Source organism: Pseudophryne corroboree, chromosome 3, assembly GCF_028390025.1.
Source record: "Pseudophryne corroboree isolate aPseCor3 chromosome 3, aPseCor3.hap2, whole genome shotgun sequence".
In the NCBI taxonomy this organism is placed as follows: Eukaryota; Metazoa; Chordata; class Amphibia; order Anura; family Myobatrachidae; genus Pseudophryne; species Pseudophryne corroboree.
The window spans coordinates 61,383,439-61,410,004 of NC_086446.1; the positions used below are offsets into that span (position 1 = coordinate 61,383,439).

General features: G+C 47.1%; 2 protein-coding genes across 2 annotated transcripts in view; both read left to right on the forward strand.

The window, feature by feature from the left end:
• The first annotated feature begins 2,036 nt into the window (after nucleotides 1-2,036).
• LOC135057161 (NACHT, LRR and PYD domains-containing protein 3-like) lies at nucleotides 2,037-25,663 on the forward strand. Its single transcript, XM_063963059.1, has 2 exons — nucleotides 2,037-2,358; nucleotides 23,958-25,663. Exons 1-2 carry the CDS (start codon nucleotides 2,037-2,039, stop codon nucleotides 25,661-25,663), a joined length of 2,028 nt encoding a protein of 675 aa, XP_063819129.1.
• A 161-nt stretch (nucleotides 25,664-25,824) lies between these two features.
• Nucleotides 25,825-26,566, forward strand: part of LOC135057162 (NACHT, LRR and PYD domains-containing protein 3-like) — a 79,671-nt gene continuing 78,929 nt past the window's right edge. Inside the window, exon 1 of the mRNA XM_063963061.1 lies at nucleotides 25,825-25,871. Within this exon, the coding sequence (XP_063819131.1) occupies nucleotides 25,825-25,871 (47 nt within the window). The remainder of the gene's footprint in view (nucleotides 25,872-26,566) is intronic.

Consider the following 26,566-nt stretch of genomic DNA (forward strand, 5'->3'; position numbering starts at 1 on the left):
TATATGCGCTTTGGACATATCTAAACACCGCCCTCTTTTGTTAGGGAACTACTTACAATCCGACAGAAAATTGCTGTTTATGAGAAAGACCATCTTAAAACCTTGGAAGAGGACAGTGATGGTAAATGGTTGGAACGGTTGCAAGCACAATGTGACCAATACCGCAGAGAACTGCTTAAATTTAAAAGGAGTAAGAGGTTTGCTGTGGACTCCGATTATGATGAAAAACGTGTATATAAATGGCTTACGGGTGGCCAGGAGAGACCGGCTGGTACAAACAGACAGCGACCTTGGCAAAGGAGAAAGCAACAACCCACCCAGACAGGGGAATGCAGATCAAGCACGGACAGTGATTTTGCGGTGTCCGAATCAGATGATGGGAGTAAGACCGGGTCTGTCCCTTTAGATCTTGGAAAGAAAAAGCCTATGAGAGTAATAGACTAACTCCCACCCGCAGGGGCAGGCAGAACCAGAGGGGTAAGTAAGGTGCAGGAGAAGAAGAAAACAACTTAATATTCAATCTCTCTGATAGGACCTTTACTAAAGAGGAACTGCAAGTACTGAACCGTGGTTTGAGTTTTGTACCAACAAATTTCCATAATGAATTTAATTGGAAATGCGATCTTCATAGATTTGCCCGTAAAGTAAGATTAAAAGAATTATTCGCCAATAAGGCGCCTTCTAGTGAAGATCTTGCTTTTAGATCCTTTTTACAGAAAAGATCTCGGTATAATTATGATCCAATTTCCAATAATCCATCAATCAAGACGTTCTGTCGATTAATGGATGAAGCGGTAACTAAATTTGCCAATGCACCAGGGAAACCTCACCTCAATTTATCTAAAGCCGAACATATGGCGTTGAAGTCACTGCAATCTTATGAGGACATTACCATAAAGCCCGCTGATAAAGGCGGGGCCATTGTCATTCAAAATATTAAGGACTATCGATTTGAGATTGAGTCTCAGCTATCTGACAGTGCGGTTTATGAGAAGTTATCCTGTGATCCAGCTAGCACCTACCAGAAGGAACTATTTCATATTATTACAAAGCCATATACAGAGCACAAGATTTCGAAGAAAATTCAGGAAGCATTATGTGTACAGTACCCAAAAATTCCAGTACTGTACACGATTCCTAAATTACATAAAAATTGTGAACGACCCCCAGGTCGACCAATAATCTCGGCCAGAGACTCTTTGTACTCTCCAGTGTCACAGTTCTTGACTGTATCCTGCAACCGTGTCTATTAAACCAGGACTCTTTTTTAAAGGACATTACTTCCTTTTTGAACATTTTGAGAGATTTTTCAGAACTTCCTCCGGGGACATTAATGTGCTGCCTAGATATTAGCAGCCTTTATACTAGCATCCCCCATGATGGGGGAATGAGGGCGATGAAGCATTTCATTGAGGCTAATGTACCAGTAGAGCTGTTTGATCATGAGCTGTTCTTGCATTTACTCAAGCTCACTTTATGCCGTAATCATTTTTTGTTTGACAGCAGGTATTATTTGCAATTAAGAGGGTGTGCGATGGGTTCTTCTGTCGCCCCCTCTTATGCAAATATATACATGTTTGATTTTGAATACAAGATATTTTTTTCTGATCCTGCACGCAGTCTGCATATTATGTTGTTTAAGCGGTATATCGATGTCTTTTTACTTTGGTCTGGGGGAGTACAGACGTTTATTGATATGATGAGGGAGATTAATAATCTGCAGACCCCGATTAAGTTTACATACACCTATAGTCATTCTGAGATTAACTTCCTAGATGTTCATGTTAACATAGTGAACCATAAATTTGAGACGGAAGTTTTTAATAAACCCACCGATAGGAATACATTGTTGGTAGCAACCAGTCATCATCCAGTTGCCTTGAAACAGCGATTGCCACTATCCCAAATGATGTGTTGCTCGCATCTCTAGTAATATAGATCAAGTACCAGGTGAGGTTGAAAAAGTAGTAGCCAAATTCGTATGTAGGGGGTATGATCGAAAATTGCTGGAAGTACAAAAAACTAAGGTTCTTAATATGTCTAGAGCAGAGTTGTTAGAACCTAAGAATCGTAATAAGGATAATATTTTATCTTGGAGCAGTGATTTCACTGTGGCTAGTTCTATTGTGAAGAGGGCAAGTAAAGCTCTCTGGCTTATAGTCTGCTCAGATAAAGATCTCCCCATTTTTAAAGACAAGAGATCGATTGCTGCATTTCGGCGTGGAAGCAACTTAAGAGACCGCTTAGTAGATACGGATATATCAGGGCATAATATTCCTAAAGCCCCAAATACATATACTAAACCAGCTGGTTGCTACTCATGTAGTGATTGCACTACATGTAAATTCATTATTCCATGTAAGCAATTTAATCATCTCCACAGAACCAAGGTGTATGAGATCAGATATGTTCTTACTTGTAATACCAGTCATGTTGTTTAGGTTGTGATCTGTCCGTGTGGTTTGTACTACGTTGGGCAGACCACACGTAAATTTAAGGAAAGAATGAACGCCCATAGATCAGCCATCAGACTCTCCCTCAATGGTAAAGATATAGATCAACCTGTCCCTCGACACTTTAAAGATTGCAATCATCCATTGGAATCCATACGATACTTTATTATAGATCATGTTCCGGAGTCATTGCGGGGTGGGGATAGAGCCAAAACACTGTTAATCAAAGAGTCCCGCTAGATCCTGAGGTTGGGAACTACAAATCCGGGGGGGCTTAATGCCAAAATTAATTGGAATTCCTTTGTGTAACATCATCGGCCCCTTTGGGTAATACTGTTCTCTAATTTTCTGATATAGGTGGTCATTCTGAGTTGTTCGCTCGTTGTTTTTTATCGCAACGGAGCGATTAGTCGCTAATGCGCATGCGCAATGTCCGCAGTGCGACTGCGCCAAGTAAATTTGCTATTAAGTTAGGTTTTTTACTCACGGCATTACAAGGTTTTTTCTTCGTTCTGGTGATCGTAATGTGATTGACAGGAAGTGGGTGTTTCTGGGCGGAAACTGTCCGTTTTCTGGGTGTGTGCGAAAAAACGCTGCCGTTCCTGGGAAAAACGCGGGAGTGTCTGCAGAAACGGGGGAGTGTCTGGGCGAACGCTGGGAGTGTTTGTGACGTCAAACCAGGAACGAAACTGACTGAACTGATCGCAGTTGCCGAGTAAGTCTGGAGCTACTCAGAAACTGCTATGAAGTATGTAATCGCAATTCTGCTAACCTTTTGTTCGAAATTTTACTATGCTAAGATTCACTCCCAGTAGGCGGCGACTTAGCGTGTGCAAAGCTGCTAATAGCAGCTTGCGAGCGAACAACTCGGAATGAGGGCCATAGTTAATTCAGTTTTGTGTGTATTTTTCCATGCATGTGTTGCTGGATATTAATATGTATCCAGATGACTAAGGTTACTTTCATATGGTATATTATTGTTTTTGTTTTATTACTGTTACGATAAGAGTAATGTTTTGTTATGTGTGCCTGTGGTATTATCTATAACCAGTGTCTTCTGTTATCCCTACAGGCTTGCCGTACGTGAGTGCACTGAAAGACCATGGGTGGAACGCATCATGGCCGGCTGTTGGAACGCATACAGACGTTCCTATGGTAACGGCAGAGCGATTTTCCATAAATGCGTCATCGGATGCGTCTCCGGCCGGCGGCCCGGGGGAGCGGAATGGCGGTATGGGGAGGAGATTACCGCAGTCTGTGGGGTATAAGGGGGTAAGTTTAATTGCTGTTTTGTGTTTGTACTGTAGTAGTGTGGTCCTGAGGACGGGGTGCTGACCCCGAAAGTACTCGACCTGACCTTTTAATACACGTTTGCTACTTTGCCATTATTGATGACTCCAGAGTGCCTTCTTTCTTGGATTCTTGTTTAGCCTGATGTGGCACCGGATCAAGTTGCACATTCAGTGGAGTGCCGGCAGTATATGGTTGTGTATATATATATATATATATATATATATATAGGTGTAGTATAGTATGCCGGCGGCCGGGCTCCCGGCAACCAGCATACCAGTACCGGGAGGCCGACTGCTGGCATACCTACAGCGTGGTGAGCGCAAATGAGCCCCTTGCGAACTCGCTGCGCTCGCCACGCTGCGGGCACGGTGGCACGCTAAGCGTGCCACATTATTTATTCTCCCTCCAGGGGGGTCGTGGACCCCCACGAGGGAGAAAACCTGTCGGTATGGCAGCTGTCGGGATTCCGGCATCGGTATACTGGGCGCTGGGCCGGATCATTTGTAGCTTAATACATGCAAAAGAAAAAACAGCAAAACATAGTGTGTACCATTCACAACAATGTCATATATCACTGTCTGTAATTGCAAGGCATCCATAGGGAACCAGCTTATTCCCAATTAGAATCAATTATCAGCCTCAGCAGTGAAAAGTTTAAAATACATAAATTTAATAAATTGACATAAGAATGGCTGAAAAACACACGTACAAGATAAAAAAATATATAAAGCTTATCTATCCATAAAGGAGATAGCAGCAAAGCGTCCCAACGTGTTTCGTGCCTCAGTGTCTGGACTTCATTTTATTAAATTTAAGTATTTTAAACTTTTCACTGCTGAGGCTGATAATTGATTCTACTTGGGAATAAGCTGGTTCCCTATGGGCCAGGCACAAATAGATAAACAGCAGGTCGGTGCTCCAGTCCCAGCGTCTGCTTTTTCTCCAGCCCAGTGTCTCCCCCATTCCAACCCCAATCAGCTCACTGCCCCATCTAAGTGCTCACCAGTAAGAATCCCCCCAGCCAGTACAGTAACAATGTCCTGCCTTCTCTCAGGCCAGTGTTCCCCCTTATCCAGCCTAGTGTTACTCCCACTGCCATTCAGACCTGATCGCAGCAGCAAATTTGTTAGCAAATGGGCAAAAACCATGGGCCTAATTCAGACCTGGTCGCAACAGGCTATTTTTTACATTGCTGCGACCGGGTAATCGCTGCCTACAGGGCTTTGCAGGGGTGCGATGGGCTGTGCAGTGAGCTGCACAAACAAAAGTTTGTGCAGTTTCTGCACAGCCCAGGACTTATTCAGGTGCTGTGATGATCCGGGCCGACGGTGACGTCAGTAACCCTCCTCTGCAACGGCTGGGCATGCCTGCATTTTTCACGGCACTCCCAGAAAACTGTGAGTTGCCACCCAGGAGTGCCTTCTGCCTGTCAATCTTCTTGCGATCGCTTTTGTCGTAGAAGCCGTCGTCCTCCGGCAACTCCCATCGCTGGGCAGCGACTCGCCCTGCGCATTGCGGGTCACACGCATGCACAGTTCAGACCCATTCGCACGGCTGCGAGAAAATGCAGCATTCGAATGGGTCTGAATGAGGCCCCATGTGCACTGCAGGGGAGGCAGATACAACATGTGCAGAGAGAGTTAGATTTGGGTGGGGTGTGTTCAAATGGGTTCACTACGGCTGGCCGGCGGTCGGGCTCCCAGCGCCCAGCATACCGGCGCCGGGAGCCCGACCGCCGGCTGACCGACAGTGTGGCGAGCGCAAATGAGCCCCTTGCGGGCTCGCTGCGCTCACCACGCTACGCGCGCCACACTATTTTATTCTCCCTCTATGGGGGTCGTGGACCCCCACGAAGGAAAATAAGTGTCGGTATGCCGGCGGTCGGGCTCCCGGCGCCGGTATACTGAGCGCCGGGAGCCCGACCGCCGGTATACAGAAGACCACCCGTTCAAACTGAAATCTAAATTGTAGTGCAAAAATAAAGCAGCCAGTATTTACAAAATAACCCACCCAAATCTAACTCTCTCTGCAAATGTTATATCTGACCCCCCCCCCCCGTTCTGCATGGTTTTGTCCATTTGGTTTTGCCTTGTAAATGATTGATGCTTTAAAAAAATGTCCAAGATCGGCTGGCATCCTGCAGTGTGTACAATTAATGTGACATTTCCCTTATTCTGATTTCTCTGAACGCCTATCCAAAGCATGGATGTGTATCTAGCACACCCCTGTATTCTCAGCATGGTGAAGGAAGAGAAACCACTAGTAACTTTAGGGTGGTACGGATGCTGTAATGGGTTCAATCCCCACCATTGCCATAATTGTGTGGAGTTTGTATATAGCATGCCCGTGTTTGCATGGGTTTCCTCCGGGTGCTCCGGTTTCCTCCCACATTTCAAACATATACAGTACTGGTAGGTTAATTGACTCCTGCCAGAAATTAAACCTTGTGTGTGCATGTACACGGGCAGACGAGATGGGCCAAGTGCTGTCACAGTCTGTGTTTTTATATAACACCCATTGCCTCTCCCGGTCACCCACTCCTTGGGGCCACTCACTGCCTGTCACCCAATGTCACTTTCTCCCTGTTACTCACAGCCAGTCACTCTCTCTCTCCCTGACACTGTAGGCCTCTCTCTCCCTGACACTGTCTCTCTCTATCTCTCTCCCTGACATAGTGTGCCTCTCTCTCCCTGACACTGTCACTCTCTATCTCTCTCCCTGACACTGTCTCTCTCTATCTCTCTCCCTGACACTGTCTCTCTTTCTCTCCCTGACACTGTGTCTCTCTTCCTGACACTGTGTCTCTCCCTCTGACACTGTTTGTTTCTTTCTCTCTCCCTGACACTCTCTCTCTGCCTGACACTGTATCTCTCTCCTTGACACTGTCTCTATCTCCCTGACACTGTATCACTCTCTCCCTGACACTATCATTCTCACTATCTCTCTCCCTGAGACTGTGCCTCTCTCCCTGTCCCTGACACTGTTTGTTTCTCTCTCCCTCCCTCTCTCTCCCGCTGACACAGTATCTCTCTCCCTGACTCTCTCTCATTGACTCTCTCCCTCCTTGACACACACTCTCTCCCTGACACTCTGTCTCTTTCTCTCTGACACCCTCTCCCTTGTTCCTTCTCCCTCTATGTCTCTCCCTCTTTCGCTCCCTGACACGCTCTCTTACTTTCTCTTGCTCCCCTTTCTGTCTCCCTCCCTGACACTCTGTATCTCTCTCACTCCCTCTCTTTCTTGCTCCTCCCACTTCTCTCTGACACCCTCTCTCTTACTGATGCCCTCTATTTCCCCACTCATCCCTTGCCCTTTTTCTCCATGACTCCCTCTTTCTCTCATTCCCTCTTTTGCCATGAAACTCTCTCTCTCTCTCTCTCTCCTTGACCACACCTCTCTCCCTCTCTCTCTTCTTGCTCCTTTCTTTCTCTCTCCCTTACACCCTTTTTGTCTCTCACTCCTCTCACTCTCTCCTGCTCCCCTATGGGGCATTGTAGTGGCAATAGTGGGGGGGAGGGGCCTTTCAAGATTTGTTTATGGGGCCCGCAAACTTCTAGTAATACCCCTGGCACAAGCCACTAGCTCCTGCCAGAAATTAAACCTAGTGTGTGCATGTACATGGGCAGACTAGATGGGCCAAGTGGTTCTTATCTGCTGTCGCATTCTATGTTTCAATATAACACCCATTGCCTGTCCCAATCACCTGTCCTTTGGGCCACCCACTGCTTGTCACCCAATGTCACTTTCTCCCTGTGACCCACAGCCAGTCACACCCTGCACTGTCTCTCTCTTCTTGACACTGTCACTTTTTCTATCTCCCTGACACTGCCTCTCTGACACTGTATCTCTCTATCTCTCTCCCTGACACTGTATCTCTCTCTCTCTCTCTCTCTCTGACACTGTTTGTGTGTCTTTCTCTCTCTCCCTGAAACTGTCTCTCTCTCCCCGTATCTCTCTCCCTGACACCGCTAATCTTTATCTCTCTCCCTGACACTGTATCTCTATCCCTGACACTGTCTCTATCTCTCTCCCTGTCATTGGCTCTATCTATATCTCTTCCTGACACTGTGACTCTCTCTTTCTGACACTGTCTCTATCCCTGATACTGTCTTTCTCACTATCTCTCTCCCTGACACTGTGTTTCCCTGACACTGTCTCTCTCCCTGTCCCTGTTTTTCTCTCCCTCCCACTGGCAGTCTCTCTCTGACTCTCTCTCTCTCTCTCTCTCATTGACTCTCTCCCTCCTTGACACACTCTCTCTCCCTGACACTCTCTCTCTCTCTCTGACACCCCCTCCCTTGTTCTTTCTCCCTCTCTGTCTCTCCCTCTTTCTCTCCCTGACACCCTCTTACTTTCTCTTGCTCCCCTCTCTCTCACTGATGCCCTCTCTATCTCCTCTCTCATTCCTTGCTTTTTCTCCATGACTCACTCTCTTTCTTTCTCACTTCCTCTTTTTCCATGAAACCTTTCTCTCTCTCTCTCCTTGACCGCCCCCCTCTCACTCTCTCTCTCTTCTTGCCCCCTTCTTTCTCTCTCCCACCCTTACACCCTTTTTGTCTCTCACTCTCTCTCTCTCTCCTACTCCCCTAAGGGGCATTGTAGTGGCAATGAGCAGGAGGGGCCCTTTCAAGATTTTGCTATGGGGCCCACAAACTGCTAGCTATGCCCCTGGCATATGGTGCAACCTATGGGGTGATTCAGATATGGACACTGGGGTGAATGTATTGCAATTTGCCGATGTTTTCAGATTTGCAGATGTGTGGTTGGTGGATGATAGATCATCAAAAAGTTGACAGGTACAAAAGGTCAACATGACAAAGGTAGACAGTACAAAAGGTCAACAGGTACATTAGGTCAGCAGGTTCAAAAGGTCGACATGAAAGTGGTCAACACACATATGGTCAACACATTTTTTGGGGTGCTTTTGTGTGTTTTTTTTCAACATTTTCTTCCTTTACTATACATGTCACAAATCATAACCTTTAGTTACCTTGTGGCGAGTGAAACATAGTGGGGCGAGACACCATGCCTGAAGAGTGGCTAGCTAACGCGTTTCTACTTATTTAAGTAAAATATGTTTTTAAAAAAGGTGTCAACCTTTTTTGTGTGTCGACACCTCCTGTGGCTTTAGAATAATTTAACACTGTCACTGCCTACAAAGTCACAGCATCCAACCCTGAATAAGCCAGGACAGCCACTAAACGCAGCACGATTATAACTGATCTCCAAAGTACACTGCCAACAGGCTGCACCCAAAGTATCTAGCCACTCTCCATATGGGTGTGGATCATAAGGTCGACAGTAACTAGGTCAACAGTCATTAGATCAACCACTATTGGTCGACAGTGATAAGGTCGACACCTGAAATAGGTCGACATGGTCATTAGTTGACATGAGTTTTTTATTTTTTAGCTGTCGTTTTCTATGTAAAGTAAACGGGAACCCCAATTAGTGCACCGTGTTTGCTCGCCATGCTTCGGGCAAGGTGCTCTGCTGCACTCGGCACAGGTTACTATTCCCAATCGTAGTCCACGTGGATCGTAAAGTATGAAAAAGTTCAAAAAATGGGTGAAAAACTCATGATGACCTTTTTCCATGTCAACCCTGTACATGTTGACCTTTGTGAGTGACAGGTAGCCAGAGTATGTGGGGAGAAAAATAAGAATTTACTTACCGATAATTCTATTTCTCGTAGTCCGTAGTGGATGCTGGGGACTCCGTAAGGACCATGGGGATAGCGGCTCCGCAGGAGACAGGGCACAAAAGTAAAAGCTTTAGGATCAGGTGGTGTGCACTGGCTCCTCCCCCTATGACCCTCCTCCAAGCCTCAGTTAGGATACTGTGCCCGGACGAGCGTACACAATAAGGAAGGATCTTGAATCCCGGGTAAGACTCATACCAGCCACACCAATCACACTGTACAACCTGTGATCTGAACCCAGTTAACAGTATGATAACAGCGGAGCCTCTGAAAAGATGGCTCACAACAATAATAACCCAATTTTTGTAACAATAACTATGTACAAGTATTGCAGACAATCCGCACTTGGGGTGGGCGCCCAGCATCCACTACGGACTACGAGAAATAGAATTATCGGTAAGTAAATTCTTATTTTCTCTGACGTCCTAAGTGGATGCTGGGGACTCCGTAAGGACCATGGGGATTATACCAAAGCTCCCAAACGGGCGGGAGAGTGCGGATGACTCTGCAGCACCGAATGAGAGAACTCCAGGTCCTCCTCAGCCAGGGTATCAAATTTGTAGAATTTTGCAAACGTGTTTGCCCCTGACCAAGTAGCAGCTCGGCAAAGTTGTAAAGCCGAGACCCCTCGGGCAGCCGCCCAAGATGAGCCCACCTTCCTTGTGGAACGGGCATTTACAGATTTTGGCTGTGGCAGGCCTGCCACAGAATGTGCAAGCTGAATTGTACTACAAATCCAACTAGCAACCGTCTGCTTAGAAGCAGGAGCACCCAGCTCGTTGGGTGCATACAGGATAAACAGCGAGTCAGCCTTCCTGACTCCAGGCGTCCTGGAAACATATATTTTCAGGGCCCTGACAACATCTAGCAACTTGGAGTCCTCCAAGTCCCCAGTAGCCGCAGGTACCACAATAGGCTGGTTCAGGTGAAACGCTGACACCACCTTAGGGAGAAACTGGGGACGAAACCGCAGTTCTGCCCTGTAAGAATGGAAAATCAGATATGGGCTTTTGTGAGACAAAGCCGCCAATTCTGACACTCGCCTGGCCGAGGCCAGGGCCAACAGCATGGTCACTTTCCATGTGAGATATTTTAAATCCACAGATTTGAGCGGTTCAAACCAATGTGATTTAAGGAATCCCAGAACTACATTGAGATCCCACGGTGCCACTGAAGGCACAAAAGGGGGCTGTATATGCAGTACTCCCCTGACAAACGTCTGGACTTCAGGAACTGAAGCCAATTCTTTCTGGAAGAAAATTGACAGGGCTGAAATTTGAACCTTAATGGGCCCCAATTTGAGGCCCATAGACACTCCTGTTTGCAGGAAATGCCGGAATCGACCGAGTTGAAATTCCTCCGTGGGGGCCTTCCCGGCCTCACACCACGCAACATATTTTCGCCAAATGTGGCGATAATGTTGTGAGGTCACCTCCATCCTGGCTTTGACCAGGGTAGGGATGACCTCTTCCGGAATGCCTTTTTCCCTTAGGATCCGGCGTTCAACCGCCATGCCATCAAACGCAGCCGCGGTAAGTCTTGGAACAGACATGGTCCTTGCTGAAGCAAGTCCCTTCTTAGCGGCAGAGGCCCTGGGTCCTCTGTGAGCATCTCTTGAAGTTCCGGGTACCAAGTCCTCCTTGGCCAATCCGGAGCCATGAGTATAGTTCTTACTCCTCTCCGTCTTATAATTCTCACTACCTTGGGTATGAGAGGAAGAGGAGGGAACACATACCCTGACTGGTACACCCACGGTGTTACCAGAGCGTCCACAGCTATTGCCTGAGGGTCCCTTGACCTGGCGCAATACCTGTCCAGTTTTTTGTTCAGGCGGGACGCCATCATGTCCACCTTTGGTTTTTCCCAATGGTTCACAATCATGTGGAAGACTTCCGTGTGAAGTCCCCACTCTCCCGGGTGGAGATCGCCTGCTGAGGAAGTCTGCTTCCCAGTTGTCCACTCCCGGAATGAACACTGCTGACAGTGCTATCACATGATTTTCCGCTCAGCGAAGAATCCTTGCAGCTTCTGCCATTGCCCTCCTGCTTCTTATGTCGCCCTGTCTGTTTACGTGGGCGACTGCCGTGATGTTGTCCGACTGGATCAGCACCGGTTGACCCTGAAGCAGAGGTCTTGCTAGGCTTAGAGCATTGTAAATTGCCTTTAGCTCCAGTATATTTATGTGAAGTGAAGTCTCCAGACTTGACCCCACTCCCTGGAAATTTCTTCCCTGTGTGACTACTCCCCAGCCCCTCAGGCTGGCACCCGTGGTCACCAGGACCCAGTCCTGAATGCCGAATCTGTGGCCCTCTAATAGATGGGCACTCTGCAGCCACCACAGAAGAGACACCCTTGTCCTTGGAGACAGGGTTATCCGCTGATGCATCTGAAGATGCGATCCGGACCATTTGTCCAGCAGATCCCACTGAAAAGTGCGTGAAATCTGCCGAATGGAATCGCTTCGTAGGAAGCCACCATTTTTCCCAGGACCCTTGTGCAATGATGCACTAACACTTTTCCTGGTTTTTGGAGGTTCCTGACTAGCTCGGATAACTCCTTGGCTTTCTCCTCCAGGAGAATCACCTTTTTCTGGACTGTGTCCAGAATTATCCCTAGGAACAGCAGACGTGTCGTCGGGATCTTTTGGAATATTTAGAATCCACCCGTGTTGTTGTAGCAGTATCCGAGATAGTGCTACTCCGACCTCCAACTGTTCCTTGGACTTTGCCCTTATCAGGAGATCGTCCAAGTAAGGGATAATTAAGATGCCTTTTCTTCGAAGAAGAATCATCATTTCGGCCATTACATTGGTAAAGACCCGGAGTGCCGTGGACAATCCAAACGGCAGCGTCTAAAACTGATAGTGACAGTTCTGTACCCCGAACCTGAGATACCCTTGGTGAGAAGGGCAATTTGGGACATGAAGGTAAGCATCCTTGATGTCCAGGGACACCTTATAGTGTCCCTCTTCCAGGTTCGCTATCACTGCTCTGAGTGACTCCATCTTGAATTTGAACCTTTGTATGTAAGTGTTCAAAGATTTTAGATTTAGAATAGGTCTCACCGAGCCGTCTGGCTTCGGTACCACAAATAGTGTGGAATAATACCCCTTCCCTTGTTGAAGGAGGGGTACTTTGATTATCACCTGCTGGGAATCCAGCTTGTGAATTTCTTCCAATACTGCCTCCCTGTCGGAGGGAGACGTTGGTAACGCAGACTTCAGGAACCTGCGAGGGGGAGACGTCTTGAATTCCAATCTGTACCCCTGGGAAACTACCTGTAAGATCCAGGGGTCCACTGCGCGCTGAAACTCTTGAGACGACCCCCCACCGCACCTGGGTCCGCTTGTAAGGCCCCAGCGTCATGCTGAGGATTTGGCAGAAGCTGTGGAGGGCTTCTGTTCCTGGGAAGGGGCTGCCTGCTGCAGTCTTTTTCCCTTTCCTCTACCCCGGGGTAGATATGACTGGCCTTTTACCCGCTTGCCCTTATGGGGACAAAGGGACTGAGGCTGAAAAGACGGTGTCTTTTTCTGCTGAGAGGTGACTTGGGGTAAAAAAAAGGTGGATTTCCAGCTGTTGCCGTGGTCACCAGGTCCGATAGACCGACCCCAAATAACTCCTCCCCTTTATACGGCAATACTTCCATGTGCCGTTTGGAATCCACATCACCTGACCACTGTCGTGCCCATAAACATTTTCTAACAGAAATGGACATCGCACTTACTCTTGATGCCAGGGTGCAAATATCCCTCTGTGCATCTCGCATATATAGAAACGCATCCTTTAAATGCTCTATAGTCAATAAAATACTGTCCCTGTCAAGGGTATCAATATTTTCAGTCAGGGAATCCGACCAAGCCACCCCAGCGCTGCACATCCAGGCTGAGGCGATCGCTGGTCGCAGTATAACACCAGTATGTGTGTATATACTTTTTAGGATATTTTTCAGCCTCCTATTATGCTTGCTCCTTGAGGGCGGCCGTATCTGGAGACGGTAACGCCATTTGTTTTGATAAGCGTGTGAATGCCTTATCCACCCTAGGGGGTGTTTCCCAACGCGCCCTAACTTCTGGCGGGAAAGGGTATAACGCCAATAATTTCTTAGATATTAGCAATTTTTAATTCATCTGATTCAGGAAAAACTACAGGTAGTTTTTCCACACCCCACATAATACCCTTTTTTGTGGTACCTGTAGTATCAGAAATATGTAACACCTCCTTCATTGCCCTTATCATGTAACGTGTGGCCCTACTGGAAAATACGTCTGTTTCTTCACCGTCGACACTGGAGTCAGTGTCCGTGTCTGTGTCGACCGACTGAGGTAATGGGCGTTTTAAAGCCCCTGACGGTGTTTGAGACGCCTGGACAGGTACTAATTGGTTTGCCGGCCGTCTCATGTCGTCAACCGACCTTGCAGCGTGTTGACATTATCACGTAATTCCATAAATAAGCCATCCATTCCGGTGTCGACTCCCTAGGGGGTGACATCACCATTACAGGCAATTGCTCCGCCTCCACACCAACATCGTCCTCATACATGTCGACACACACGTACCGACACACAGCACACACACAGGGAATGCTCTGATAGAGGACAGGACCCCACTAGCCTTTTGGGGAGACAGAGGGAGAGTTTGCCAGCACACACCAAAACGCTATAATTATACAGGGACAACCTTATAATAAGTGTTTTCCCTTATAGCATCTTAATATATTATAATATCGCCACACAAAATGCCCCCCCTCTCTGTTTTAACCCTGTTTCTGTAGTGCAGTGCAGGGGAGAGCCTGGGAGCCTTTCCACTAGCCGAACTGTGTGGGAAAAATGGCGCTGTGTGCTGAGGAGATAGGCCCCGCCCCCTTTTCGGCGGGCTCTTCTCCCGGTTTTTCTGGATTCCTGGCAGGGGTTAAATACATCCATATAGCCCAGGGGCTATATGTGATGTATTTTTAGCCATTTTAGGTATTAACATTGCTGCCCAGGGCGCCCCCCCCAGCGCCCTGCACCCTCAGTGACCGCTGGTGTGAAGTGTGCTGAGAGCAATGGCGCACAGCTGCAGTGCTGTGCGCTACCTTAAGAAGACAAGGATGTCTTCAGCCGCCGATTTCTGGACCTCTTCTTTCTTCAGCATCTGCAAGGGGGCCGGCGGCGCGGCTCCGGTGACCCATCCAGGCTGTACCTGTGATCGTCCCTCTGGAGCTAGTGTCCAGTAGCCTAAGAAGCCAATCCATCCTGCACGCAGGTGAGTTCACTTCTTCTCCCCTAAGTCCCTCGTTGCAGTGAGCCTGTTGCCAGCAGGACTCACTGAAAATAAAAAACCTAACAAAACTTTTACTCTAAGCAGCTCTTTAGGAGAGCCACCTAGATTGCACCCTTCTCGGCCGGGCACAAAAACCTAACTGAGGCTTGGAGGAGGGTCATAGGGGGAGGAGCCAGTGCACACTAGAGATGAGCGCCTGAAATTTTTCGGGTTTTGTGTTTTGGTTTTGGGTTCGGTTCCGCGGCCGTGTTTTGGGTTCGAACGCGTTTTGGCAAAACCTCACCGAATTATTTTTGTCGGATTCGGGTGTGTTTTGGATTCGGGTGTTTTTTTCCAAAAACACTAAAAAACAGCTTAAATCATAGAATTTGGGGGTCATTTTGATCCCAAAGTATTATTAACCTCAAAAACCATAATTTACACTCATTTTCAGTCTATTCTGAATACCTCACACCTCACAATATTATTTTTAGTCCTAAAATTTGCACCGAGGTCGCTGTGTGAGTAAGATAAGCGACCCTAGTGGCCGACACAAACACCGGGCCCATCTAGGAGTGGCACTGCAGTGTCACGCAGGATGTCCCTTCCAAAAAACCCTCCCCAAACAGCACATGACGCAAAGAAAAAAAGAGGCGCAATGAGGTAGCTGTGTGAGTAAGATTAGCGACCCTAGTGGCCGACACAAACACCGGGCCCATCTAGGAGTGGCACTGCAGTGTCACGCAGGATGGCCCTTCCAAAAAACCCTCCCCAAACAGCACATGACGCAAAGAAAAAAAGAGGCGCAATGAGGTAGCTGTGTGAGTAAGATTAGCGACCCTAGTGGCCGACACAAACACCGGGCCCATCTAGGAGTGGCACTGCAGTGTCACGCAGGATGGCCCTTCCAAAAAACCCTCCCCAAACAGCACATGACGCAAAGAAAAAAAGAGGCGCAATGAGGTAGCTGACTGTGTGAGTAAGATTAGCGACCCTAGTGGCCGACACAAACACCGGGCCCATCTAGGAGTGGCACTGCAGTGTCACGCAGGATGTCCCTTCCAAAAAACCCTCCCCAAACAGCACATGACGCAAAGAAAAAAAGAGGCGCAATGAGGTAGCTGTGTGAGTAAGATTAGCGACCCTAGTGGCCGACACAAACACCGGGCACATCTAGGAGTGGCACTGCAGTGTCACGCAGGATGTCCCTTCCAAAAAACCCTCCCCAAACAGCACATGATGCAAAGAAAAAAAGAGGCGCAATGAGGTAGCTGTGTGAGTAAGATTAGCGACCCTAGTGGCCGACACAAACACCGGGCCCATCTAGGAGTGGCACTGCAGTGTCACGCAGGATGTCCCTTCCAAAAAACCCTCCCCAATCAGCACATGATGCAAAGAAAAAGAAAAGAAAAAAGAGGTGCAAGATGGAATTGTCCTTGGGCCCTCCCACCCACCCTTATGTTGTATAAACAAAACAGGACATGCACACTTTAACCAACCCATCATTTCAGTGACAGGGTCTGCCACACGACTGTGACTGATATGACGGGTTGGTTTGGACCCCCCCCAAAAAAGAAGCAATTAATCTCTCCTTGCACAAACTGGCTCTACAGAGGCAAGATGTCCACCTCATCTTCACCCTCCGATATATCACCGTGTACATCCCCCTCCTCACAGATTATCAATTCGTCCCCACTGGAATCCACCATCTCAGCTCCCTGTGTACTTTGTGGAGGCAATTGCTGCTGGTCAATGTCTCCGCGGAGGAATTGATTATAATTCATTTTAATGAACATCATCTTCTCCACATTTTCTGGATGTAACCTCGTACGCCGATTGCTGACAAGGTGAGCGGCGGCACTAAACACTCTTTCGGAGTACACACTTGTGGGAGGGCAACTTAGGTAGAATAAAGCCAGTTTGTGCAAGGGCCTCCAAATTGCCTCTTTTTCCTGCCAGTATAAGTACGGACTGTGTGACGTGCCTACTTGGATGCGGTCACTCATATAATCCTCCACCATTCTATCAATGTTGAGAGAATCATATGCAGTGACAGTAGACGACATGTCCGTAATCGTTGTCAGGTCCTTCAGTCCGGACCAGATGTCAGCATCAGCAGTCGCTCCAGACTGCCCTGCATCACCGCCAGCGGGTGGGCTCGGAATTCTGAGCCTTTTCCTCGCACCCCCAGTTGCGGGAGAATGTGAAGGAGGAGATGTTGACAGGTCGCGTTCCGCTTGACTTGACAATTTTGTCACCAGCAGGTCTTTCAACCCCAGCAGACCTGTGTCTGCCGGAAAGAGAGATCCAAGGTAGGCTTTAAATCTAGGATCGAGCACGGTGGCCAAAATGTAGTGCTCTGATTTCAACAGATTGACCACCCGTGAATCCTTGTTAAGCGAATTAAGGGCTGCATCCACAAGTCCCACATGCCTAGCGGAATCGCTCCGTGTTAGCTCCTCCTTCAATGCCTCCAGCTTCTTCTGCAAAAGCCTGATGAGGGGAATGACCTGACTCAGGCTGGCAGTGTCTGAACTGACTTCACGTGTGGCAAGTTCAAAGGGCATCAGAACCTTGCACAACGTTGAAATCATTCTCCACTGCACTTGAGACAGGTGCATTCCACCTACTATATCGTGCTCAATTGTATAGGCTTGAATGGCCTTTTGCTGCTCCTCCAACCTCTGAAGCATATAGAGGGTTGAATTCCACCTCGTTACCACTTCTTGCTTCAGATGATGGCAGGGCAGGTTCAGTAGTTTTTGGTGGTGCTCCAGTTTTCTGTACGTGGTGCCTGTACGCCGAAAGTGTCCCGCAATTCTTCTGGCCACCGACAGCATCTCTTGCACGCCCCTGTCGTTTTTTAAAAAATTCTGCACCACCAAATTCAAGGTATGTGCAAAACATGGGACGTGCTGGAATTGGCCCAGATTTAATGCACACACAATATTGCTGGCGTTGTCCGATGCCACAAATCCACAGGAGAGTCCAATTGGGGTAAGCCATTCCGCGATGATCTTCCTCAGTTGCCGTAAGAGGTTTTCAGCTGTGTGCGTATTCTGGAAAGCGGTGATACAAAGCGTAGCCTGCCTAGGAAAGAGTTGGCGTTTGCGAGATGCTGCTACTGGTGCCGCCGCTGCTGTTCTTGCGGCGGGAGTCCATACATCTACCCAGTGGGCTGTCACAGTCATATAGTCCTGACCCTGCCCTGCTCCACTTGTCCACATGTCCGTGGTTAAGTGGACATTGGGTACAGCTGCATTTTTTAGGACACTGGTGACTCTTTTTCTGAGGTCTGTGTACATTTTCGGTATCGCCTGCCTAGAGAAATGGAACCTAGATGGTATTTGGTACCGGGGACACAGTACCTCCAACAAGTCTCTAGTTGGCTCTGCAGTAATGATGGATACCGGAACCACGTTTCTCACCACCCAGGATGCCAAGGCCTCAGTTATCCGCTTTGCAGTAGGATGACTGCTGTGATATTTCATCTTCCTCGCAAAGGACTGTTGAACAGTCAATTGCTTACTGGAAGTAGTACAAGTGGGCTTACGACTTCCCCTCTGGGATGACCATCGACTCCCAGCGGCAACAACAGCAGCGCCAGCAGCAGTAGGCGTTACACGCAAGGATGCATCGGAGGAATCCCAGGCAGGAGAGGACTCGTCAGAATTGCCAGTGACATGGCCTGCAGGACTATTGGCATTCCTGGGGAAGGAGGAAATTGACACTGAGGGAGTTGGTGGGGTGGTTTGCGTGAGCTTGGTTACAAGAGGAAGGGATTTACTGGTCAGTGGACTGCTTCCGCTGTCACCCAAAGTTTTTGAACTTGTCACTGACTTATTATGAATGCGCTGCAGGTGACGTATAAGGGAGGATGTTCCGAGGTGGTTAACGTCCTTACCCCTACTTATTACAGCTTGACAAAGGGAACACACGGCTTGACACCTGTTGTCTGCATTTCTGGTGAAATACCTCCACACCGAACTGACCGAAGAGCTGATTTTTTGGGTATTTTCACCTGGCATGTCAACGGCCATATTCCTCCCACGGACAACAGGTGTCTCCCCGGGTGCCTGACTTAAACAAACCACCTCACCATCAGAATCCTCCTGGTCAATTTCCTCCCCAGCGCCAGCAACACCCATATCCTCCTCATCCTGGTGTACTTCAACACTGACATCTTCAATCTGACTATCAGGAACTGGACTGCGGGTGCTCCTTCCAGCACTTGCAGGGGGCGTGCAAATGGTGGAAGGCGCATGCTCTTCACGTCCAGTGTTGGGAAGGTCAGGCATCGCAACCGACACAATTGGACTCTCCTTGTGGATTTGGGATTTCGAAGAATGCACAGTTCTTTGCTGTGCTGCTTTTGCCAGCTTGAGTCTTTTCATTTTTCTAGCGAGAGGCTGAGTGCTTCCATCCTCATGTGAAGCTGAACCACTAGCCATGAACATAGGCCAGGGCCTCAGCCGTTCCTTGCCACTCCGTGTGGTAAATGGCATATTGGCAAGTTTACGCTTCTCCTCCGACAATTTTATTTTAGGTTTTGGAGTCCTTTTTTTACTGATATTTGGTGTTTTGGATTTGACATGCTCTGTACTATGACATTGGGCATCGGCCTTGGCAGACGACGTTGCTGGCATTTCATCGTCTCGGCCATGACTAGTGGCAGCAGCTTCAGCACGAGGTGGAAGTGGATCTTGATCTTTCCCTAATTTTGGAACCTCAACATTTTTGTTCTCCATATTTTAATAGGCACAACTAAAAGGCACCTCAGGTAAACAATGGAGATGGATGGATTGGATACTAGTATACAATTATGGACGGGCTGCCGAGTGCCGACACAGAGGTAGCCACAGCCGTGAACTACCGCACTGTACTGTGTCTGCTGCTAATATATAGACTGGTTGATAAAGAGATAGTATACTCGTAACTAGTATGTATGTATAACGAAAGAAAAAAAAACCACGGTTAGGTGGTATATACAATTATGGACGGGCTGCCGAGTGCCGACACAGAGGTAGCCACAGCCGTGAACTACCGCACTGTACTGTGTCTGCTGCTAATATAGACTGGTTGATAAAGAGATAGTATACTCGTAACTAGTATGTATGTATAAAGAAAGAAAAAAAAACCACGGTTAGGTGGTATATACAATTATGGACGGGCTGCCGAGTGCCGACACAGAGGTAGCCACAGCCGTGAACTACCGCACTGTACTGTGTCTGCTGCTAATATATAGACTGGTTGATAAAGAGATAGTATACTCGTAACTAGTATGTATGTATAAAGAAAGAAAAAAAAACCACGGTTAGGTGGTATATACAATTATGGACGGGCTGCCGAGTGCCGACACAGAGGTAGCCACAGCCGTGAACTACCGCACTGTACTGTGTCTGCTGCTAATATAGACTGGTTGATAAAGAGATAGTATACTCGTAACTAGTATGTATGTATAAAGAAAGAAAAAAAAACCACGGTTAGGTGGTATATACAATTATGGACGGGCTGCCGAGTGCCGACACAGAGGTAGCCACAGCCGTGAACTACCGCACTGTACTGTGTCTGCTGCTAATATATAGACTGGTTGATAAAGAGATAGTATACTCGTAACTAGTATGTATGTATAAAGAAAGAAAAAAAAACCACGGTTAGGTGGTATATACAATTATGGACGGGCTGCCGAGTGCCGACACAGAGGTAGCCACAGCCGTGAACTACCGCACTGTACTGTGTCTGCTGCTAATATAGACTGGTTGATAAAGAGATAGTATACTCGTAACTAGTATGTATGTATAAAGAAAGAAAAAAAAACCACGGTTAGGTGGTATATACAATTATGGACGGGCTGCCGAGTGCCGACACAGAGGTAGCCACAGCCGTGAACTACCGCACTGTACTGTGTCTGCTGCTAATATATAGACTGGTTGATAAAGAGATAGTATACTCGTAACTAGTATGTATGTATAAAGAAAGAAAAAAAAACCACGGTTAGGTCACTGGTATATACAATTATGGACGGGCTGCCGAGTGCCGACACAGAGGTAGCCACAGCCGTGAACTACCGCACTGTACTGTGTCTGCTGCTAATATATAGACTGGTTGATAAAGAGATAGTATACTCGTAACTAGTATGTATGTATAAAGAAAGAAAAAAAAACCACGGTTAGGTCACTGGTATATACAATTATGGACGGGCTGCCGAGTGCCGACACAGAGGTAGCCACAGCCGTGAACTACCGCACTGTACTGTGTCTGCTGCTAATATATAGACTGGTTGATAAAGAGATAGTATACTCGTAACTAGTATGTATGTATAAAGAAAGAAAAAAAAACCACGGTTAGGTCACTGGTATATACAATTATGGACGGGCTGCCGAGTGCCGACACAGAGGTAGCCACAGCCGTGAACTACCGCACTGTACTGTGTCTGCTGCTAATATAGACTGGTTGATAAAGAGATAGTATACTACTAATATTATATACTGGTCAGGTCACTGGTCACTAGTCACACTGGCAGTGGCACTCCTGCAGCAAAAGTGTGCACTGTTTAATTTTAATATAATATTATGTACTCCTGGCTCCTGCTATAACCTATAACTGGCACTGCAGTAGTGCTCCCCAGTCTCCCCCACAATTATAAGCTGTGTGAGCTGAGCAGTCAGACAGATATATAATATATATAGATGATGCAGCACACTGGCCTGAGCCTGAGCAGTGCACACAGATATGGTATGTATGTGACTGAGTCACTGTGTGCTGTGTATCGCTTTTTTCAGGCAGAGAACGGATTATAAATAAAAGTGGTGGTCACTGGTCACTATCAGCAAAACTCTGCACTGTACACTACTGAGTACTCCTAATGCTCCCCAAAATTAGTAAATCAAGTGTCTAAACGGAGAGGACGCCAGCCACGTCCTCTCCCTATCAATCTCAATGCACGTGTGAAAATGGCGGCGACGCGCGGCTCCTTATATAGAATCCGAGTCTCGCGATAGAATCCGAGCCTCGCGAGAATCCGACAGCGTCATGATGACGTTCGGGCGCGCTCGGGTTAACCGAGCAAGGCGGGAAGATCCGAGTCGCTCGGACTCGTGAAAAAAAACATGAAGTTCTGGCGGGTTCGGATTCAGAGAAACCGAACCCGCTCATCTCTAGTGCACACCACCTGATCCTAAAGCTTTTACTTTTGTGCCCTGTCTCCTGCGGAGCCGCTATCCCCATGGTCCTTACGGAGTCCCCAGCATCCACTTAGGACGTCAGAGAAATAGGGGGTGGCTAGAAAAATGCAGGAGTGTCAAGATCAATATCTGAACATGCACAGTCAGTAACTGTGAATTTACTAGCAGCTGTAGAGCCCTTGGCACCTTTGGAGAGCCGCTCTGTCTGGAACAGCATAGACTAGTTTGATGACCAACTGATGTCAATGTTTCCATTTTGGTTCATCGGTGGTGGATGACAGCAGCAGCAGCAGCAGCAGCAGCAGAGTCTCTATGCCCAAGATGGCAGCTGATTCATTTGCATGTTTTGCAATTGCTCAGTGAGTGGAATATGCATATACATTTGTGTACATCTCTGAGTCAGGCCCACAGTCATTGTGACCATTACTATCAGTAACAGGCTACCGCTAAGAGGAAATACTGAGAGCTCCCAGCGGCACTGCGAGATGGAGGAACAGTAATGGCCAAGGCTATGATATATTTAAGGCCTGTAGTTATTACCAGCATTCCCGCTTGTAAAATGGCAACGCACACTCCACCGAGCCACACACCAGACTAGCTGAGATACTATGGCAGTCATATCCAATGTCCTGTAACTGCATGAAATGCACAAATGCACATAAGGGCCCTCATTCCGAGTTGATCGGTCGCAAGGCGAATTTAGCAGAGTTACACACGCTAAGCCGCCGCCTACTGGGAGTGAATCTTAGCTTCTTAAAATTGCGACCGATGTATTCGCAATAATGCGATTACTAACTACTTAGCAGTTTCAGAGTAGCTCCAGACTTACTCTGCCTGTGCGATCATTTCAGTGCTTGTCGTTCCTGGTTGACGTCACAAACACACCCAGCGTTCGCCCAGGCACTCCCACCGTTTCTCCGGCCACTCCTGCGTTTTTTCCGGAAACGGTAGCGTTTTCAGCCACACGCCCCTGAAACGCCGTGTTTCCGCCCAGTAACACCCATTTCCTGTCAATCACATTACGTTCGCCGGAGCGAAGAAAAAGCCGTGAGTAAAAATACTTTCTTCATAGTAAAGTAACTTGGCGCAGTCGCAGTGCGAACATTGCGCATGCGTACTAAGCGGATTTTCACTGCGATGCGATGAAAAATACCGAGCGAACAACTCGGAATGAGGGCCAAGGTCTTCATGGAGTTTATTCATGAAGCAGTGAAAAGTGTGGAGAAGTGAGTCAGTGGAGATGTTGCCCATGGCAACCAATCAGCATTGAAGTAACATTTTTATAATTTGCATACTATACAATTACACGGAGCAGCTGATTGGTTGCCATGGGCAACTTCTCCACAGGCTCACTTCTCCACTCTTTCAAATGCTTCATGAATAGACCCATGTTATTTTTGTGTTCAGTTCCTGTAAGTAACATCCATATCATTAATAAGTGAATATATAGGGCCTAATTCATATTGGATCGCTATTCTAAGGAATTGCAATTGTCTGCGAGTAGAAAGCCGCCGCCCAGACAAAAAGAAAAAATGCCCTGTGCAAATTTGCGAATGCTTCTCAGATCACTACCCAGTTGCAGATGTATTCACAAATCGTGAAACATCAAAGAGTCTCTGCCATCTGTGCAAACCTGAGTAGGTCTGAGGCTGCCTGAGTAGGATTGAGGTCTGAGATGGTCTGGAAGTGGTCAGCACTGACTTTAGATGCCTTCCCATAAAACACCTGGGCATTCCTGAGTTTTTTAAACACACCCAGAAAATGGCTGGTTTCCGCCCAGAAACGCCGGCTTCCTGCCAGTCAAACAGCGTCTGAATTGCAAACAAGATCCGTTCGCATTTTCAGTTGCTAATTTGCATGCGCAAGCACCATGCAAACGCAACACATGTGCAATCATTCGATAATCGCTCGATTTGCATTTTATCAAAATGTCGATCCAATCTGAATTAGGCCCCTAGTTATCTACAAATTCTTGGAAAATTTTAGACATATTCTGAGAGCTTTTCTTAGATTACTGTATAAGCTCTTGTTTACTATATCTATATTTTGCTATTTTTAATCATTTATATGTTTGTATCCTATCCAGGCTACAGGAAAAAATATACAGAGAACATCAGAGAGAAATATGTAGTTATTCATGACCATAATGCAAGGCTAGGGGAACATATCAAACTGGAGAAACGATACGTAACACTTTCACTGATCACTAATTATCAGAAAGAAGTGGAGAGACAACATGAGATAACAGCTTCAGGCCAGAGGCATCTACAGATTATGGAAGACAGATCATCAAAGGAGTATTCCCCAACCACTATACAGGCTCTGTTTGACCCTGATGCTGGTGGAATTATTCCCAAGACTGTGGTGTTACAGGGACCTGCTGGGATAGGAAAGACTGTGACCTCCCAGAAGATCATGCTGGACTGGGCCTCTGGGAATCTGTATAAGGACAAGTTTCAGTTTGTGTTCTATATAAGCTGTAGAGAAGTCAACACCATCACTGGTAATATAAGCCTGGCTGGGTATTTATCCAGCATTTGTGGCCTGACCTGTCCACATGATCTGTTGCAGACAATCTCCCATCACTCTGAAGAGATACTTTTCATTGTTGATGGTTTTGATGAATTGAAATGGTCACCAATGAGTGATAGAGAGGTTTGTGATGACCCGTTTCAGGAGGTCTCCAAAGAAATCCTTCTAAATAGTTTATTAAGAAAAAAAATTCTCAGGAGCAGCTCCCTAATCATCACCACACGGCCATTGTCATTAATGGCGTTGAAGGACTTTGCAACATATATTCGATATGTGGAAATTCTGGGGTTTACTGGGAATCAGCGTGATGAATATTTCTGTCATTTCTTTGAAACCAAAGAACAAGCAGACCTGGCTCTCAGTGCAATAAAGAACAATGATACTCTGTTTACCATGTGTGTAGTCCCTATAATTTGCTGGATTGTTTGTACTGTTATGAGACTGCAACTAAAGCTGGGATTACCTGTGATTGATTGCAAGACATCCACATCCATCTACCTGTTTTACCTAAAGACTTTAATACTGTATCATGTAAGGGGCTCTGCCCAGTCTATAAGCACATGTATACAGAAGCTGTGTGCTTTGGCCATTGATGGAGTTTGGGATCAGAGAATTCTATTTGAAGAATCAGATCTTGTAAGACATGGGCTCTCTGTGTCAGAGCTGGAGTCTGTGTTTCTGAATGAGAACATCTTCCACAGGGATGTTGAGATCCGCACCTGCTACAGCTTCATCCATCTGAGTGTGCAGGAGTTCTTTGCTGCTCTCTACTATATCCTGGATGTGAAACATGTAAAAAAACATTTTATCAACTTAAAAAACAAGAAGGTAAAACATTTACTGAAGAAATCAAGCCATCAGCCACATCTAACATTAACTGTACGATTCTTGTACGGTCTTTCAAGAAACAAACATTTTCACGAGACTCAGAAAGCCATTGGTTGTCCCATTTCCTTCAGCGGAAAACCTATTTTACATGAATGGCTAAAGAAAGAGTCATGGAACTGCCATAACCAAATACTTTGCTGCTTGTACGAGACACAGGATAAGGACTATGTGGAGAGAATGATGTCTCGCTTTCCCATTATGCAAATTGATGGTCTTTTAGATGCAAAAGAGAGCACTGATTACCAAGCTATAGCCTACTGCTTGGAGAGAAGTACAATACAACATGATGTTACTTTTAATTTCCACACAATAGGACCAAAGGCTCGGAGTGTTCTATCTAAAGCACTTTCTACATGTTTACAGCTTCAGTAAGTGATTGGCACATTACTGAGAAAAAGAAGGAGTTTGAAGAGGATTCTGTAGGAGAATGGGAGTCAGTGTAGATTTTGTCGAAGGGGAGTGGCAGATGTGGAGAGGCGTGAGAGGAAGATAAGCCTAGCTGCAGAGTTGAGGACAGATTGGAGGGGAGCGAGATGGGAGCAAGTGAGGCCAGTGAAGAGAACATTGCAGTATTCGAGTCGTGAGATGACCAGTGAGTGGATGATAAGTTTAGTTGCACTGTGGGAGAGAAATGGCCTGATGCGAGCAATGCTGCATAGCTGGAACTGACAGGATTGTGCCAGAGCTTGGATGTAGGGTGCAAAGGAGAGGGTGGAGTCAAGAGTGACGCCCAGGCAGCGGAGTTGGGGAACGGGGATTGTGTATTCAGCAGTGATAGAGATATTTGTAGGAGGTGTTGCTCTGGCTGGGGGAAAGATAATGAGTTCAGTTTTTTCCATGTTGAGCTTCAGAGAGCACTCAGACATCCAGGAGGAGATGGCAGAGAGGCAGCTGAAGACCTGAGAGAGGACAGAGGGGGACACATCAGGAGATGAGAGGTAGAGTTGTGTGTCATCAGCATAGAGGTGGTATTGAAGGCTAAAGGAGTTAATGAGCGCACCCAGGGAACAGGTGTACAGGGAGAACAGAAGGAGGCCTAGTACAGAACCCTGAGGGACACCACCAGGAAGGATGGAAGGGTGTGAGAGAAGGAGCGGTTAGTGAGGTAAAAGGTAAACCAGTCAAGGACGGTGCTAGAGAGGCCAACATTTTGGAGTGTGTGGAGGAGGAGAGGGTGATCCATGGTGTCAAAGGAAGTCCAGAAGGATGAGCAGAAAAAAGTGGCCCTTGGATTTGGCCAAAAGCAGGTCATTGGTGACTTTCACCAGGGCAGTC

Coding starts and splice junctions, on each gene's coding strand:
- LOC135057161 (XM_063963059.1), top strand. CDS start 2,037: ATGTCTAGAGCAGAGTTGTTAGAACCTAAGAATCGTAATAAGGATAAT. Junction 2,359..23,957: donor ATGTAAATTCATTATTCCAT/GTAAGCAATTTA, acceptor TATCCTATCCAG/GCTACAGGAAAAAATATACA.